This window comes from Canis lupus, chromosome 36 (genome assembly GCF_003254725.2).
Source record: "Canis lupus dingo isolate Sandy chromosome 36, ASM325472v2, whole genome shotgun sequence".
Taxonomy (NCBI): domain Eukaryota; kingdom Metazoa; phylum Chordata; class Mammalia; order Carnivora; family Canidae; genus Canis; species Canis lupus.
In genome coordinates this window covers 4660111-4677975 of record NC_064278.1, presented here as the reverse complement: position 1 = coordinate 4677975, position 17865 = coordinate 4660111, and the positions used below count along the sequence as shown (strand labels likewise).

The window sequence follows — 17865 nt, the reverse complement described above, 5'->3', positions numbered from 1 at the left end:
GTGTCTGAATCTATTATAAAATATTGCTTCAGGCTTATCAATTAGAAGGTTATTAATCCTCTGACGTCAAGAACCATAGTAAATATCGTGACAAGCACAACACTTTCCAAAGTAAGAATAAAAGAAAGGAATTCACAAAATAGGACCCACATTCAGAATAAGTGGGCAGGTAGATGATGAGAAGCAAAGCTTCTCTAGAACTTTATTTATTTATTTATTTAATTAATTTTTTTATTTTTAGTTTTCATTTTTTTTTTTCTAGAACCTTTATAAGGAAACTCTTTGCTTCTTTTGAAGACTGTAGTCGACTAGGGAAAAAAAAAATCTGTGATAGTCTAGGTCTGCTTTTCTCCCCCCGTGAAACAGTCTAATTTTACCTGCAATGTCAGAAGGCAGGCGTTTTAAACCAAAGGAGACCATCCGTCTTGGGGTTAAACATAGACAGTAATTTATGTGCTCACTTCCTTTCCTCGGTTTCTACTTCACTCTACTGCAAACATAGATTTCTGCATAGCTGTTCTATACATACACAGGGGGGAATACAGAAATTCTCAGAACGATTTATCTTTCAAGGTTTCCTTGGGAGACAGAATTTCATAAATGATTCCTACCTCACTTTGCTGCAGACTTTCAGAGGCATGCTAGAAAATATCTAAGCCAAGTGCTCTCCTCTGATGATTGAATGAAAAAAAGGTGGTTTCTCCACTAGTACTTTATCTGAGCTCAAGTTCTAGTTCAATTTTAATTCTTCATGCAAAATTATTCAACTAGAAAATCTCATAAAGGCTTTATCTTTCTCAGAAGCCATAGGAAAAGGTATTAATGTTACTATACAAAATAATACAAACTCGTATAAATAAGAAATACCAAAAACAAAGTAAAAAATCCTACACTTGCGGTTTGCAGAAAAGAAACAGAATGGCTGATAAACATGTACAATCTTCAATCTTAGTCATAACTCAATAAAGGGCATTTAAAACAATGAGATGCAGCTTTTAACCTACCACACTGGCAAAGACGAAGCACTCTGACAATGTGCAGTGCTAGTGAAGGTCTAGGAGAATACATAGGCTCAAAACTAGTGGTGGAAATAGAAATTTATGCAACTTTCCTGGAAGGCAGGAGGTATGACAATATTTAAGAACAAATACACATATATTTTGACTTAGCAATTTTACTTAAAGAAATGAATCCCATAGTTATCTGAGTAGTGCAAAATATGCAAGAACAAAATAGAACTAACTATATATATTGCATGGTTGTCTCTACTATCTAAAAATGAAAAAACAACCCAAATGTCCATTAATAAAGTAGAGATAAAAGGAATTTTATCTATAAAAATGGGGGTCATAGGCATCTCTTGACAGAATGGAGCTCTTAGACATATTAAAAAAAGAAGATATATATATTACACATATTTACATATGTATAAGGTATTTAATATATATAAATATATAACAGAATTCCCATCAGTATAAAACACAATGTGTGCACATTTGTATGTAATATATGAACTTATATATGTAAACACAGAACCCTCCACTGATGAGTGGGACTGGTTAAGGGTCGAGGAGCCTGAGATTTTTCATTTCTCATTTCACATTTTCTTACATAGTTTTAATTTTTTCCCCATTGTGTATAAAATGGGGAAAAATGCAACTTACTTTAAAATGCAACTTAAAACACTAACTAAAGATAAACTTCATTTTGATAAAAAGAACTATGTCTATACATTATGTGGGAAATCCTCCATGAAACTACCCTGAAGGAAATGGCTATAGTATCAGGCACCTTGCTGGTGTCTTTCTGATTTAATCTGAGTCGCATTTGAAGGTAATCATAAGAGCTTTGTGAATTTCCCAATAGGAAGCTAAAATCAAGGCAGTAGGTGAGAAAAATCCATATTCTATACCATTATAGCTTTTCTTTTAAAAAAGCTAAATATTTAAAGAGATATTCTGATGCCATCTTTTAACATCATTTAGGGGTTTGGATATGAGTAAGCTTATCTAGTGAAAAATCTTTCACTAAAAAACAAAAACAAAACTGGATAAACAGCCTAGAATTACAACCAGTGCTTCTAAAATGCAAAAACATACTTTTTGTACCCAATGTTGGGAGGGGGAGGTTTTTGGTTGATATAAATGTATATAGTTTCATGCACTAAGAATTATAGAGCCTGAAAGACAAGTCAGTGTGAAGTTAGCAGTGTAAAGTCTGAGATAAAAACATAAGCTTTCCCATGTTATCATGCTCTGTTTCAGTGACGATCACGCACAAGATTTCCTCATCCGGCTTTATGTCGTGCTGTCACTTGCACTCACCTGTCAGGCTGTCTGGCCGAGGTGGAACCATTCTTTCGTAAATTTCATACTGCTGCTGTCCATATTGTTCCATGTCGTGAGCAGTCCTTTGCAGCGAAGGTCCCAGATGTTGTGGTACAGCGGTCATCCCTGAGCGTTTGGGGGACGACGACCCCACCTGGCCTTGGGATGGGGAAGCTACTCGAGTTTGTGCATCCATCAGAGTCAGTGGGGACCCTACTCTGGCGGTCGTTTGGTACTGTGGGGTTGGTCCGTTGGGATTGGAGGTCTGCCGGGAGGTGACTGACCCAATCCGTCGCACAGCTGTAGGGGAGGCGGGTCTCTGTGCAGAGTACGGAGAGGCTGCCCGCTGAGCAGGTAAGGTAGTGGAGGAATATGCACTGGGGTTCAGTGGTCGGGGGTCGGTCACTGACGGAGAGCCAAATCCACTACCCAGAGAAGTTCTCAGTGACCCCCTTGAAGGAGACACGCCTGTGCTGATAACATAAGAAGGAGACTGTGCTCTAGATGGAACTGAACTAACTCTTCTCATGGCCCGATTGGCTACTGATGGCTGATGAAAGGGGGAAAAAAGAGAACGGGTTTATCCAGGGTTTTGTGTCCACTGTCATTACAGAAAAAAATGCACATAGCTCACTAAAGACTGAATTCACTGTCCTTTCCTTTTTATGCTTTAGAGCTGGGTATTTGTTCTTACTGTGCTTTTCTTGGCCTACCTTCTTTTGGTAGTTTAACCTCTACCTTTTCCCCTTCAGAATACTAAATCAACCAGTAAAGAGAGATCCAAAGATACTTAATATTCATTTTTCTTTCACCTTTATTTTTTTTACCCTCCTGCCTATGCATTTTTCACAATGGATAAAATGTTGTATTGACATCTGCAACAACATGGGTGGATCTAAAGGACATAATGCTAAGTGAAATAAGTCAGACAGAGAAAGACAAATACCATACGATTTCACTCATATGTGGAATTTAAGAACCAAAACAAATGAAGAAACAAAGAAAAAAAGAGACCAAGGAAGAAAAAAAACAGACTTTTAAATATAGAGAACAAACTAGTGGTTGTCAGAGGGAAGGTGGGTAGGAGGGTGGATGAAATAGATAAAGGGAATTATGAAAACACGGTGATGAGCACTGAGTAATATACAGAATTGTTGAATTGCTATATGGTATACCTAAAACTAATATAACACTGTGTGTTTGGCCAAGGTACTGCATTTATGTAAAACAAAACAAAACAGTATTTGAATGCATCAATCTAAATGTGACTAGAGGAGTGTCTATAATTAATTCATCTTTATGGGTTGGCCCCATTAACAAAAGGAATGTGTTCTTTCAATGTGGAATAAATGAATGTTTGGATAGGGCCTGGGGTCCAAAGCTCTCCTTGGTGAATCTACTGTCAAGGGACAGCCTGGTTGCACAGGTGCTCTAGCCAAATTTCTTCCTGTAGCTCAAGTGTGGCTCCTAGTGATTTTGTCCATTTCTTTCTACCGCCTTTTGAACTATAAGCTCTTATCTTTAGCTGGTGGATTTAGAGAGATGCAAAAAAGTACCCCAAAATCTGTTGCAGCAAGGAGAAATGCTCAAAGTCTCTGGTGGGTTCTTCGCTAGCCAGCTGGAAAAGACCAGAATGGGAAATGAAGAACATTTCTGCCATGGCTGGTCCTTCTATGAATCTGTAGACTCACTCCTGCAAGCACTAGGTCTCAGATGCCTTTTGTAATGCAGCACAACAATGAGGGATGGGGGCTGGACGGGGGCACTGGCCTGAGAGGAACAGGCATAGGATGAGACAGTAGGGCACTGAATTCCAAGCCCAAGACCAGGCTGCTGGAGTACAGTTCCCACCAACTCCCTTTCACTTTTAGCTGGGGCTCTAAGGAAACAGGAATAAGGCAAGGATTTTATAGACTCTTAGATGTCGTTAAGGGAAAGAATGCTTTGTCTCCATGCATCATAAGCAAGTGGACTAGCTGACACACCTGCTCTGACACCTCAAGTGTGTTCAAACTCAACAATTCTAGGAAGGCAACAGCCATGGAGAGAAGATCTGGGGTAGGAAAGCAATTGTAAATAAACAACAAGGCAAGAAAGAGGGAGTTTGCAAATTAGTAGACAGTTGGAAAATTAAAATCTGTGCTTGGGGTTTAGAAATAGTGCTAAAAATAAGTGAAGAAGATCTCACATATGAGCGGTTTCCTACCAAAATGGGATACTTGGTCCAAAAGCTAGAAACGTGTTGCCCAGACTACATGCAAATCGAGTTTTAGAGACCCCCTTGCAACCTAATTCTTCAGCTCTAGGAACAAAATAAACTTACTGTAAGTTAAAAAAAAAAAAAAAAAAAAAGAGGTAAGTACCAAGTACCCCACTTTTAGGGAGAAAAGACAATTTCTCTAGTTAAGACAATTTTTCTAGTTAAGATAATTATTATTCTAAAGTGTGACTTCAAGCCAGCTGACATAAAAATTCACCCAAGTGGATAAACTCCTGTAAGTACCTAGTCCAAAGCTTCTCAAACTTTCCTATCAAACCATCCCTAATGGCAAAGGAACAAATGTATACTCTAAGGACTAGGGGTGCAGCTTGGCTTAAAAATTCATGCACTATATTTTTGCTTAATACAGAACTATTTTTCATTACTTAAGAATTTCTCCTAAATTGTTGAGCCGAAGTTCCAAAGTCCTCCTGTGTTTCTCCTTTGGTGCAGGGAAGCCTGGCCCACTGCAGTGTTATACGCAGGGCTTCCTCTATTACATTATGGGAGGATTAGTGTCTGCCTAACTTCTTTGATGATCTTGCCATTTTTTAGCTCCAGAGAAACCACTGGGGTACTTCTACAGACTGTTATCCCCACTGGTTACTGCCACCCTGCTTCCATTAATTCTGGCACATGTTAGTGGACTGATGGGAATGAAGTGGCAATGAGTGAGGAGCTAATGAGTTTTTATAAAAACGTACACAGGCCATCTCTTTTTTTGACCCACAAGTTAGAAAATCCTAACTTAACAGAATGGCTACACTTGTACATGATACCTTTCTATAGGCAAGAATATCCACATTTTAACAAAGAAATGGGATTTCAGGGAATAATTCCACAGGTGAAGGCAAAAATCTTTGGTTAGAAGGGGCCAGTCCTATTTTATTCAGGTGTTGGAATAGTGCTTAGGCCTCTAGGACTCTTTAGAACATACTGGAGCTCTAGTATTTTTAGGAACGCACATCCCTATGGGATTACAATATTCTACCCAGTTTTCTCACACTCCTGCCCTGGACTCTTCCTTTTATGCCAAACTTGCTTCTTCTAGGAGAATTATTCTCTTGTATTGAAATTTATCAGAATTCATTAATATGAGCTCCTAAATAATTCCTACAAGTTTTTTTTTAGTATCACAGACCTGAAAAGTGTTAAAATGATTTTGCTACTTTGCCCATTCTATAAAATAAAAATGTAAGTATTGGTTTTATTTCTAATAAAGAATATTTATAACAGATATTCAGTTAGGAGGGTATTTCCTCACAAGGATCTTGATGTGCTTGCCTTACCTGAACCAGTGTTTGTCCTTCAGCTCTTGAGTTCCTCACCAAATGGTTATTAGTTGATCCTATGAATGAATGCTGGGGTCTATTATCTGCTTTACTCAAATTCTGGCTATTGTGGAAACTTGCTGCTTCCTGGTATCCACTGTCAGAATAAGAATTCATTTGTGTTGAACTTCTTGAGTTACCCAATGATCCTGCAGGAATGAAACCAGCAGAAAATATCTTTATTTTACACTTCTGATGCTCATTTTCAAATAGCACACAAATTAAAAGCAAATCCAATACTTAAAAGATAATACAACAGACCCTCACTTTCATGGAGAGATGTCTGTTCTGGTGAATAGAGGGTCCCCTGTTCTGGCTCTGTCCTGATGAGATAGTTGTTGGGATGGACAGCGTCAGAAACTCTAGGTTTGTTTACACCAGTATTTGGCACATCTGTAAGAAGATAAATTTAATCAGCTAAATCTAATGACAGTATTACATTAAAACTTGCTAAAAAGGTTCAGATATTTGTAACTTCTTATAATTTAAGTCAATACAAAACTATTTTCATTGTAAACTGCACAATCATTTAGACTCTTTTCTACACGAAAGTGTTCAATAGACTCATTTTATTAACATATTTTTCTAAATTTTATGGCAATTGTCTATCCTGATTACCACCCCAAGTTAACTTACATGTTATACAAAATTAAAATCTGAAAACTGACTTTGTTCCTCCTTGGAAGATTCACTTCTCGGGTGACTTCCTCCAAGAGGAAGACTCTGAGTAAGAATGGTGGTCACAGTGTTTAATAAAAGATCCTCCATACCTCCAAATGTTTGAAATAAAAACTTGCATGTTTATATTATTGAGCTTGGTAATGAAACCTCTGAAGGCAGAGCTAGGTTTTTATGTTATACTTCATGTTATATAAAATCAATGGAACTCTGTACATTGTCTACAGAATTACAAATGATGGAAACTTTAATTTTTTATCCATTTGCTTTCCTTATTTTTAGTTTTTTTCTGAATCAATATAGACAAATCTAAACCTTATCCTCGTTTCCTCTAGCCAAATCCATCTCTCCCATTATCTCTTACTTTCAACAGTATCATTTTGTCATCTTGATCTTAAAACTATTTCTCTCCTTCTCTATTCCTACTTCCATTTTGTACGCTGTAAATTGAAGTGGTGTAAATCATACTGCGTCTCCCCATTTCCATTCAAACGTGACCTCTTTTCTCTAGTACTTTCAAAATATATTTGCCCACGTTCTGATTATCTTCAGAAGTCTCTTTCCTCAAATTTAACCCTCAGATTGCTAACAAACATTTTCAAGAACACTGCTTCACTCTCTCTTTAAAGATTTACATGAAGTCTATCACATTCTGGTCCAAGGTACAATCCTAAGGATTTCAGTGTTCTCATTTGTCTTTCCTTTCTAACTTTCTTCCTTTAACTATTATGGCCCTAAGAAAGCAGCTATGTGAAAAGATACGCGTGTGTGTGTGGGACACAGGGAGCACCTGGGGGAAAGGAGCTTAGGAAAAGTTTCCCAAGGGAGGTAAAGTGTGTCCCTTCTATCCTACACTTGAACTCTCTCTCCATTAGAGTGTAGGAACAGGGCGAGCAGGGAGTTTGGTCTGGTCTGCTTACTGGTATCTCCTAAGTGCCCAGGACATGTAGACTGTGTGCAGTCGGTGACCAGTAATATCTAACAAACAAATTCGCAGTAAGAAGAGCAGCTTCTTTATTGAGTGCTGATTCACGCCTGGCATTGTGCTATGGCTTTATTATACTCAGTAAAGTTTATCTATGTAAAGCAAAGTAAAACTTGTAAGCATTGCTGATCAAGCTAGTTTGGAAAGTGAATATAAAGTTTATAGGAGAGCTGGGAGCCCAACTGCATTCTAAATTTTTAGCTTGATGCCGAATTCAATCCAAGGTTTTGTTTCCTAGCCTCCAGAAAGATTCGCTGACATTCTTAATATAGATTTTTAACGATCTGTCTCCTGATTTATTATTTGACAGTACACTTCTAGGTGGTGGAGTTCTGAGGCAGTTCTGAATTCTTAAGTTTGGAATTTCAATACAGATTACAGATTGTCTATGGTTTCCCGGGTACACATGGAAACGTGATCTGAGGCTCTGGCAGGCTGATAATCCTGGAGAGTGATCTGCTTCATCTGTAAGTCTTCTGGTAGGAGTTTCTAGGGTTCTATACATTCTTACATAGCACTTCGGGATGGAATTTTATCAAGGACTAACTAAAATACGTAGTTAGCTAGGCTAGAAGAGTTGTGCAAGGAATTGGTGTGCTTGCGAATAGTGACACCGAGGACGGCAGAGAGCAGGCTGTGCCGCAGTCCACCATGGCTTCATCCAAAATGGAGCTCTCAAACATCAAATGGGAAACGACAACTTTCTGTAGATACGGCAGCACCCCCGTGGTAGCTCCACGACTTCTCATACATGGAAAATGTAGCATTTTTTAAAAGAAAAGGAGGTTCAGATAGTTCTCAGCTTCAGCTTTAGTACAAGATAAAACGTGGGACACCAATACATCAAAGCTTTTGCCTTGGAAACACTAGGTGGCATGCAGTGTCAGGAGCTGAAAACTTATCACCATGGAAACTGAAACCCATTAGAGTTCCATGTACGCCTTTTTTTGTTTGTTTGTTTTAAACTATTAGGAGCTAGTATTTAAATAGAAAGAGGCACCCTAAAAATCTGTAACCTCAGCAATTGTGTCTCCTCATCCAGTAGGATATTTTCTCACAAATCATGTGACAGTTGTGCTTATTTAAACTCTTCTTTAAGAGAAGCTATTTAAAATAAATAATCTTAAACAGAGCAAGCACAAACTGTGAGATACAGGATTCCATACTGGTCATCCTAATAATAAAAACAGACTTAGTATCTCAAAACAAAACAAAACAAAAAACCCAAACAAAATTTTAAAAATTACCCTGAAAATAATACAACCATAAATCCTCTCTAAATGTTAGTACTTGTTTCCTATACCTTTAAAGATTTATTTATTTATTTGAGAGAGAGTAAGAGGAAAGATGGAGGGAGAGGGAGAGAATCTCAAGCAGACTTCCTGCTGATTGCACAGCCCTATGTGGGGCTTGATCCTATGACCCTGAGATCATGACCTGAGCCAAAATCAAGAGCTGGATCCTCCTTAACCAAGCCGGGCACCACTGTTTCTTATACTCTTAAACACAAAGCTTCAAAAACATAGTATGCAGAAAAAGAGAGTAAGATAGTGATGTGAAGACTAAAATACTACATTCCTATGTCCTCCAAATCCAATTTGTAGATTTAAATAACTGAGCATAGATAGCAGGATCAAAGTTTATTTTTTTAAAGATTTAAAAAGAATTTAAGTAATCTTTACACCCAACATGGGGCTAAAACCCACAACCCCAAGATCATGAGCTGCCACTCCACCAACCAAGCTACCCAGGTGCCCCTATCTTTAAGTAAATATGAAAGTTTGAGTTTTAAAAAGTTGATAAGTGAGATTAATCTAATACAAACTATAAAGCAACCACTTCTTAACTATCAAGGAGGTCTTCAGTCATTTTTCTACTCTATAATGAAGCCCAATGGTAATGTATATCTGCAAAGACAAAAAGATACCAACATTTCTTCTCAATCATTGAAAGAAAGTTAAATTATTTTCAAATTGTTTTACTATTATTTACTGTTGCCTTGAAAACTTGTAATTCCCAAATTACATGCACACACATAAATTATACACAGATAGTCTCTACCTATGGTAAGACCCAATTCCTAATTACTGTAGAAGGCATTCTTATTGTAGTAGGATTAAGGTTTGAGATGATCACCTATTGTTATTTATGCAGTCTTACTTTAAAATGATTGTCTTTCAAAAATGTGCTATGAGGAATGAAAGAAGACACTAGTCACATTTACCAGAGAAACCACAGAGCCTTACAGGATGGGATCACTTCACAATCACTGCTATAAACTAGAATTAAATATTTGGCATGTTGTGATTTAATGCAATGAGAACATGAAATTGAGACATTTTGATGAACAAAATGGCAAACAGAATGTTAATGCTACTTCTTTCATCTGTGTGCTGAAGAACATGTTACTTTTTCCACAAACATGTTTTGTGGGACATCAGAAATATCTTATGGAGTATTTTCAAACATCAAATTAGCATCTTCCATGAAAATGCATGTCTAAAAATATGGAACTTGGACAAACTTCAAGGTAGAATGAAATAATCTCCATTTGTGTTTATGAATGGGAGATTATTGGAAACATGGTCCTTCTTGCCTGTTACATTTCATCTGAGTGCCCCAATATCACCTAAACAAGGAAAATAATTAGAAAAAGTAGAAGACTGTAGCTAAGAAAATACTAGTGAGTAAGGGACAATTATGCTGTAGGGTTATGTAAATCTCATTATTATCCACCATTAAGCTCACAGTGAAAGATAAAGTACAAAGTGTATTATGATATACCTCCCAAATACACACCAAGTGTGCATAAAAATATGCTCAGGAAAAAGGCTAAGGTCTTTCCAAAGAACTTGAAATTACTGAAATTCCTCTGCTTTGTTAATCTGTGTCTAACTGTTTATGGTATATGAAATGGAGGTCTGTACTATGTGTAAAATCACCATGGAAACAGGAACTTAGAGATCAGTAAGGAGATTTTTGGTATATACAACTCTGTAGCTAGTCTTTCACAGTCCAGCATACTATAATTTTTTGCTAGAGTCTCCTTGTTTGTGCTTGTTTGAGTTGCTATGGTGTTTTAAGGTTTGCCCTTACATAAAAGATAGTGCAATGTGAATTTTGGCAGGACTCCTGGGACGGTAACAGAATGCAGTGTTACAGCAGATGATGCTGTCTTTGACAGTTAAGGGAACGGAGTATCTCACTTTTCTTCCAACTCTGGCCTGTGAGTCAAGGTTAGGCTTTCATACTCTGAGTGGCATCACTTCATGAAAATATGAGTAGAACATTTTATCTTATGGGGACTCAACTTCCTGAATGGCTTATGGTACTCTGGCTTCCTGTAGGGCTGCAGGTTCAGGAAGGAATCTACATTTCACAAAGCTACAGATATATTCCAGTGCCTTATATGGCTAAGAAGAAAAGCTCTAGACCAAATTCTGGAAGAGGATACGGATGATGGCCTTGAAAAGACTTCATCTCTTCAGTAACTTCTTCAATGTACATGATTCACTTCTACAGCAGGTAACCCTATTATCAGAGGAAATAAGATAATCTGGAAATACTGTTGCAGAGCGGAAATGTGAATAGGGTGACAGAAACAGGAATCATAAAAACATTCTTTGATCCACAGAAGACACGGCTGGACATTGACTGATATCTTAAGAATATTACAGATACCTGGAGTATTTACTCAAATCCAGATTACTGTATACATATGATATCCTTCTAAGCTGGGTATTAATGGAAATAAAAACTTGAGATAACGGGCAGACGATCTTGTTTACTGAAACTATTTCTAGTCTGGTTCTCTTTGAGTATATCTAGATTCTTGGGTCTTATGCTATCTTTTAAATATTAAGACAGTAGCTCTAAAAATTTTACTCATCTAGAAAATGATGAGCGAAAAGTCTTGGAAAATGGAAACCATTAATGAAGTATCTTCTAGTTCATTTTAAACTTTGCTCTAAACATCAATTAGGCTGCCTTGAAATCTACCACAAAAGCTCATCTTCCTGGATTCAATTTTGTGGTTTCAGGAAACTTAGTTTCTGTATAAGCTGGTATAAAGCACTTTATTTAATTTCTCTAATGCAAATCTAAAAACGTATTTTATAGTTTTATATGTCGCCAGAGAGATTTCTTGTTCATAAATATTTAAAATTCCTGAATTCTGTTCAGGAATACAAAATGATTAAAAATAATTGTTAGGAAAAAAAGGTCTTTCTGCAAATAGTCATATTAAAATGGGTATTTATCAAGTATTTTTAGTCTAGGCATGAATTAAAATACAGGTGTCCTACTTACCATACAGAATTTATATCTGTAAGAGGAAAACTAGAAAAACAAGGAGTTTAGAACTATAAAAATGAAAAGAAATGGATCACACATGTCAAGTTTCCAACACCCATAAAAGGCCATGGGTCTCTTGCTTCTTACAGAGAAAGCTGAAAAAAGAATAAAGGACTTGCTGTGATATTAAAAAAAAAAAACTAGTGCTCAAAAATCATTCAACTATTTTTTCAAAGATACACTTTATTCCTTTTAGGGAAAAAAATGTTACCAAATATAGAAATGGGTATATTTGATAGTAGGAGATATAAGATAGATCCCCTCTGTTAAAATGAAACAAAAACCCTCAAAACGAAACAACCAAAACCCTTTTTTTTCCCCAAAGGTTTTATTTATTTATCTGAGAGAAAGCATGAGCAAGGAGTAGGGAGAGGCACGGGGCAGAGGGAGAAGGACAAGCAGACTCCCAGCCAAGAAGGCAGCCTGACTGGATCCCAGTTCCCTGGGATCATAACCTAAGCTGAAGGCAGATGCTTAACGGATGGAGCCACCCAGGCATCCCAAGAAAACTTAAAACAAAAACAAAAACAAAAACACATAAAAATATGTAGGTGTAGGATGATATTCCTATCAAAAGGAATAGATAGGTCTTCTGAAACCAGGTTTTCCTATAATCTTCTATTGGGTTATCTTTTTTGGTAGATTATCAAGATAGAGTGAAATGCAGGGTAACTTTGGCATAAGAATGAAATATGGGGTTAGAGATGGTAGTCTTTCTGACATTTCCCAAAGCAACAACTGTAAACTGAGGAAGTGTGGCTCTGTATGTTGAGGAGGTGGTAATGGAAAAAGAGGAGCTTTTAAACTAAAATAGATAATTTCTATTTTTGAAAGGGAATATAAGGGAAGGGAAAAGAAATGTGTAGGAAATATCAGAAAGGGAGACAGAACATAAAGACTCCTAACTCTGGGAAACGAACTAGGGGTGGTGGAAGGGGAGGAGGGCGGGGGGTGGGGGTGAATGGGTGACGGGCACTGAGGGGGGCACTTGACAGGATGAGCACTGGGTGTTATTCTGTATGTTGGTAAATTGAACACCAATAAAAAATAAATTTATTATAAAAAGTTCTATTTTATGTTAGGTAGTTAATAGAATAATTGTTCACATATCACTAAAAGTATGAGAACACGTAAATATTTATTTAACATGTATATATGAAACATAAAATGTTAGGGTCTGAAACTGGATATATGATTTTAATACAAAGTCCTAACTCCTTGGGTGGCTTAGCTGGTTAAGCTAGATTTCAGCTCAGGTCATGATCTCAGATTTATGAGATTGAGCCCCCGTGTCGGGCTCTGTGCTGATTATAGAGCCTGCTTAAGATTCTCTTTCTCTGCCTCTCCCTCTACCCCTTACCCCATGAGCATGCTCTCTCTCTCTCTCTCTCTCTAGAAAAAAAAAAGTCCTAATTCACTGTATTTAAGTCTTTGGGGAATGTATTATATACATCCCCATATAGTATGTGTAAATGGTGTAGGAATATTTAGAAACTAATTGGCGATAAAGCGATCTTGTCATAAAAGATTAAAAAAACCCCAAAAACCCAAACAACAAACTGGTTGAGTTTGGTTTCTTTTCTTCAGTGATGCAGTACTTCTATTCTTATATTACATAAAGCTTAGCCCTCATAAAGGTCTATATAGTGATGCAGAGTTTTGAACACACATTTCCCAAAGAACTTTGGAACATCTATCAATGGATATATGACAATATGCCAAGAACAAACAACTGTGTAGAAGGCTTATCACAGCACAACACAAAATTTCAGTTTCAAAGATGCATCCTAATATTTGAAATCTGATGTTTCTCCTAACAAAGAAAAAAGAGAAAGTGTGATGTCAAATGAGGAGACACATCAACAAGCAAAAGTTAATAATGCTATCAACAAAAGACTGAAAAAAACAAAAGAAAAAAAAAACAAAAGACTTTGAAGACAAATGCTTAGGTACAATCCACAAAATAAAAACAGTATTGCTGTGATTCTACATTACACATTTTGAATGTATTCAAATATTTTGCATTAGCCTTCTACATTTTGCTACTCATTTTTCTTATTTCATTAAGTCCTTTGAATGAATGTCCCCCTTTTATTTTTCATGATTTTTTATCTTTTATAGCACAGCTGCCTTATGGTGAATTAGTTATGCTGTGAAAGTGTCTGCAGCTAAGATGTGTACAGTGAAACTACCTAGAACTTGCACAAACACAGCAATAAATGTATAGTTCTAAACTAGCAGAAAGGCTAGCACATTTATAGGTAATTCAGCTTCAATCAAGAATCATTTAACAAAATCCTGCCCATATGTAAATATGCATGAAATAACATCTACTGGCTGGGAAACTGTCATGTGTCATGGCTCACACTGGCAGTTTGGCTTTAACATGTGTCACTCTGATGTACTATTTTACCCAATATGCTGACCCCTTTGTCTAGAGAATTTATATTTAAGTGTTTTAAAATTAAAGTTTTCAAACATAAAAGTAGGGAGAGAAGGGGTGCCCGACTCTTGATTTTGGCTCAGGTTCATGATCTCAGAGTGGTGGGATTGAGTCCACGTCAGGCTCCATGCTCAGCATGGAGTCTGCTTGGGACTCTTTCCCTCTCTCTAAAATAAATAAATAAGTCAATCTTTAAAAAAAAGAAAGAGTAGTATAATTAACCACCTTCCCAATTTAATAGTTACAACATTATGCCATACTTTTTATGTTCCATTTTATCTTTTTCCTTTCTTCTGTTCTAGAATTATAAAACAGACCCTTCATATCAGATCATTTTGACTGTAAATACTTCCATATGTGGTTCTGTAAAACAAGGATTTCAAAAAACTACATTTATTCCATCATACCATATAATGAGTTCATAGTCAAATTTTCCTGACATCTGAAAAATTTTTCTTTAGTTGGCTTGTGCTAGTCAGGCTGAAATAAGATTTACTGATGGTGCTGGGACCATGATTGCTATTTAGTACGTTAAAAAGGGGCTCCCATACCCTCATTTTCATGTTCTTGGGTCTCTGGGGGAACCACAGCAATAAACTCTGAATGCTCCACATTCTGAATGAGTGTGGGGGTTTCTCATGGTGGCATTTATATATCCTCTAACCTTTGTATGTCTTTCAAGCAGAAAGTTAGAGCTAGAAGCTTTCAGGTCAAACTTTTGTGGTTAGAATACTATACGGATGGCGCGGTGTAGTTTTTACATCATGATGTATTAGGACTTTTACAACTTTTAAAATCAGTCAGTCAATTCAAGCAGTGACAGCCTGATCATTCCGTATTTTCAAGTTCATCATCAACCTCTCTCCTAATGCAATGGTTCCCAATGTTGGATGAACACGGCAATCGCCTGGGGTAGCGAGGTGGGTGTGAATTTAGAAACTATTGCTGACGGAGTCCCACGCCCAGAGATTCCAATTTAATCTGCCTAAACTGTGATCTGAAGGAGTTTAAAAACTCCCAAGGTGATTCTAATGTGCAGCCAGGATCGAAAATACAGAGGGTTTTTTTTTTTTTTTTTTTTTGCATACACTGACAATCTTTGCTTGAATCAGTTATTTCATTAGAGGATGCAAATCGGTGATTTTTCAAATTTTATTGTTCTTTCTACATTTATCAGCAGGAATTCCTTTGGTATATTTTAGATATCTTTCAGTAGCTATTCATGGCCAGGGTTATTTGGTTATCCTAAAATATAATCTGTACAGGACTGGCAGGATAAACTTTTAATTCTTCTTTTTAATTACCTGTAATTAAATTAATTTACTAATGAGTAAGGCAGTCTTCTCAGACTGCAGTGTTGGGATCATCAGGGGGCCTTCAAACACCGTGGATGCCTGGTTTGAGCCTCAAACCTGAACAGCCCTGCTGGCTGTCTGAATGTACAGTGAAGTTGGGAGCCTCTGGAACAAGATGCTCATACTTGAATTACCTCCAATGGTGATAAAAAGTTTGTATTTTGCTTGTTCTGCTAGTGGTTGTTGCACTTTTGCCAACAGAAAAATGTATGTGATCATTTTGAGCCAGATATGAAAAGTAAAGAAGGACAAGAAACATGCCAATCTTATCAAATCCCAAGAGCAGGTTGACCTCCAACTTCTGTAAGAACTAACCAAATTTAAGGATGGTTGGTGGCATGCTGGTCTTCACGTGACGTTTGATTTAATGAATATTTAAGAATTATTTCATTAAGTGATTTTACTGTTTAATCTGTCCATAAAGCTTATGATACAGGGCAACTGGAAATAAATGGCCTTTTAGAAGTCTAATAACTCATTCAAATTTTATATATTCATGAAAATGTACACTCCTATCCCCTGGCAACATCGTAAGCATAGACAAACATAGCAGCTGGTATAGGTAGGAATATGTATTTGCAGGGACCCACTCGGACTCTGACAGTTGGCATGCAGGTTATTTTAAACTAAAGACATTTGAGATTCAACAGATGTAGAAAGAAGCCTTCTTGGAACATCCCTTATTTCACTAAAAGCAGAAATTTCTGGGGGTGAGGCTGCCACAGATACCCTCTGGGGGAGATTTATGGCATGAAGGAAAAAAACAGGAGGACCACTTGCACCTGCATTAATAAACATTAAAACAAAATTTCTTATATCCATTTGTTCCCCTAGAAACCCATTTGTTTTTCCCCACAGAAGACGTTTCTGCCTACTTCCTCTACTCCATTTAGGTAAATAACTCCTAACTTTATCCATTTAGGTAAACTACTTTTGTGACTTCCTCTGTGTAGATGAATACTTTGTGATTATTCTCTTATTAATTTAACTCTTGTCAGTTAAATTCACTGTCCCCACCCCAACCAGTCACTTAATGTAAGAAGGCAGAGGAAAAGTCTCACCCCCTCCCACATATTGTTAAGCATTTCTGGTGGGCAACTTGAGAATATTTGCCAAAAAAAGCCCCTGTCTATACTCTTGACCAGGCAGTTCCACTTTAAAAAAAAATGTTATCGACAAAGACACTCATGTGCAGAGAAAACTTTTACCATTGTTTGTCAAAGGAAAAAATTGGAAAGAATAAAAATATTTACCAATAAGGGACTGCTTATTATCAATATTATTATCAGTAAATTTTCTTCTACTGAGCCATTAAAAAAGAGGCAGATCTTTACATATTAATAAAAACGTGTTTTATAATGCTTTTAAGGAAAAAAACTTAAGCATAGGATAATGCATAATATGTTCTCACTGAATTAACAAAACAAGCTCAAAGGTGCGTATATGTGTGTGTGGGTGTGTGTGTACAGGTGTGTGTGTAGCAATGGCCATGGTGTGGAAAGATGTGGGAATGAAGGAAATTTTTACCTTTACTCCAAGTTCTTTTGGACTTAATTTTTGTAAAATATAAGAGAAGGCCTTTAGTAATAAAACATTAAAAAGTGAAGAGAACCTTTACAGTGGCGATCGGAAAGCTATGGTGCTACAGCTGTGGTAAGGAGACTATCATGACTATGTTGCTCAAAAGGCCTGAAATAATGAGGGAGGAAAAACTTGGCCAGTTTTCACAGAAAGTCACATCCTCCTGTTATTTAGAAGAGAAACAGGAAGGAATGAATGTGTGATGAAATTATCATTTGTGCAATTTATAAGCCACAATAAATCATAACACCCCAAATCCTCAATAAGATGATGGTCCTTTATACATGATTGCTAATCTAATATCCTATTTATGAACATGTATAACACAGCTTCCTATTCTATCTCTTTTATAAATCCAGTACATTTCTACTGAGGCATAAAGTGTTCCCATTTAAGTTTGCGTCTTATCTCATGATATGCTGATGCTTTTTTGTGTTGTAAATTACTTACTCCAGCTGGAGGAAAAAAGAAAGATAAATTGACTCAGGACTAGTCTCTCATTTATCTTTTATCTTCCTTATTTACGTGTTTTTTATATATTTTTTAAACCCA

The 17865-nt window shown here is 36.8% G+C and overlaps 1 protein-coding gene and 1 long non-coding RNA gene across 16 annotated transcripts in view; one reads left to right on the top strand and one right to left on the bottom strand.

Annotated features, from left to right (window-relative positions):
• The window catches only part of PKP4 (plakophilin 4), a 232853-nt gene that overhangs the window by 52780 nt on the left and 162208 nt on the right, over positions 1 to 17865 (bottom strand). For 10 of the 12 annotated variants that reach the window (XR_007408776.1, XM_049106375.1, XM_049106382.1 and 7 more), the window contains 3 exons: positions 6180 to 6311; positions 5877 to 6067; positions 2325 to 2877 (listed from right to left, as the gene is read on the bottom strand). Coding sequence is in view for 11 of the 12 variants with exons in the window: in XM_049106375.1 (XP_048962332.1) it covers positions 2325 to 2877; positions 5877 to 6067; positions 6180 to 6311 (876 nt within the window). In the remaining variant the exon portion in view is untranslated. The remainder of the gene's footprint in view (positions 1 to 2324; positions 2878 to 5876; positions 6068 to 6179; positions 6312 to 17865) is intronic. The other 2 variants (XM_049106380.1, XM_049106381.1) reach the window with 1 other exon arrangement.
• Positions 7903 to 17865, top strand: part of LOC112674717 (uncharacterized) — a 46068-nt gene continuing 36105 nt past the window's right edge. For all 4 annotated transcript variants that reach the window (XR_003145524.3, XR_003145523.3, XR_007408777.1 and 1 more), the window contains exons 1-2: positions 7903 to 8048; positions 10929 to 11106. This is a non-coding gene — a long non-coding RNA (uncharacterized LOC112674717). The remainder of the gene's footprint in view (positions 8049 to 10928; positions 11107 to 17865) is intronic.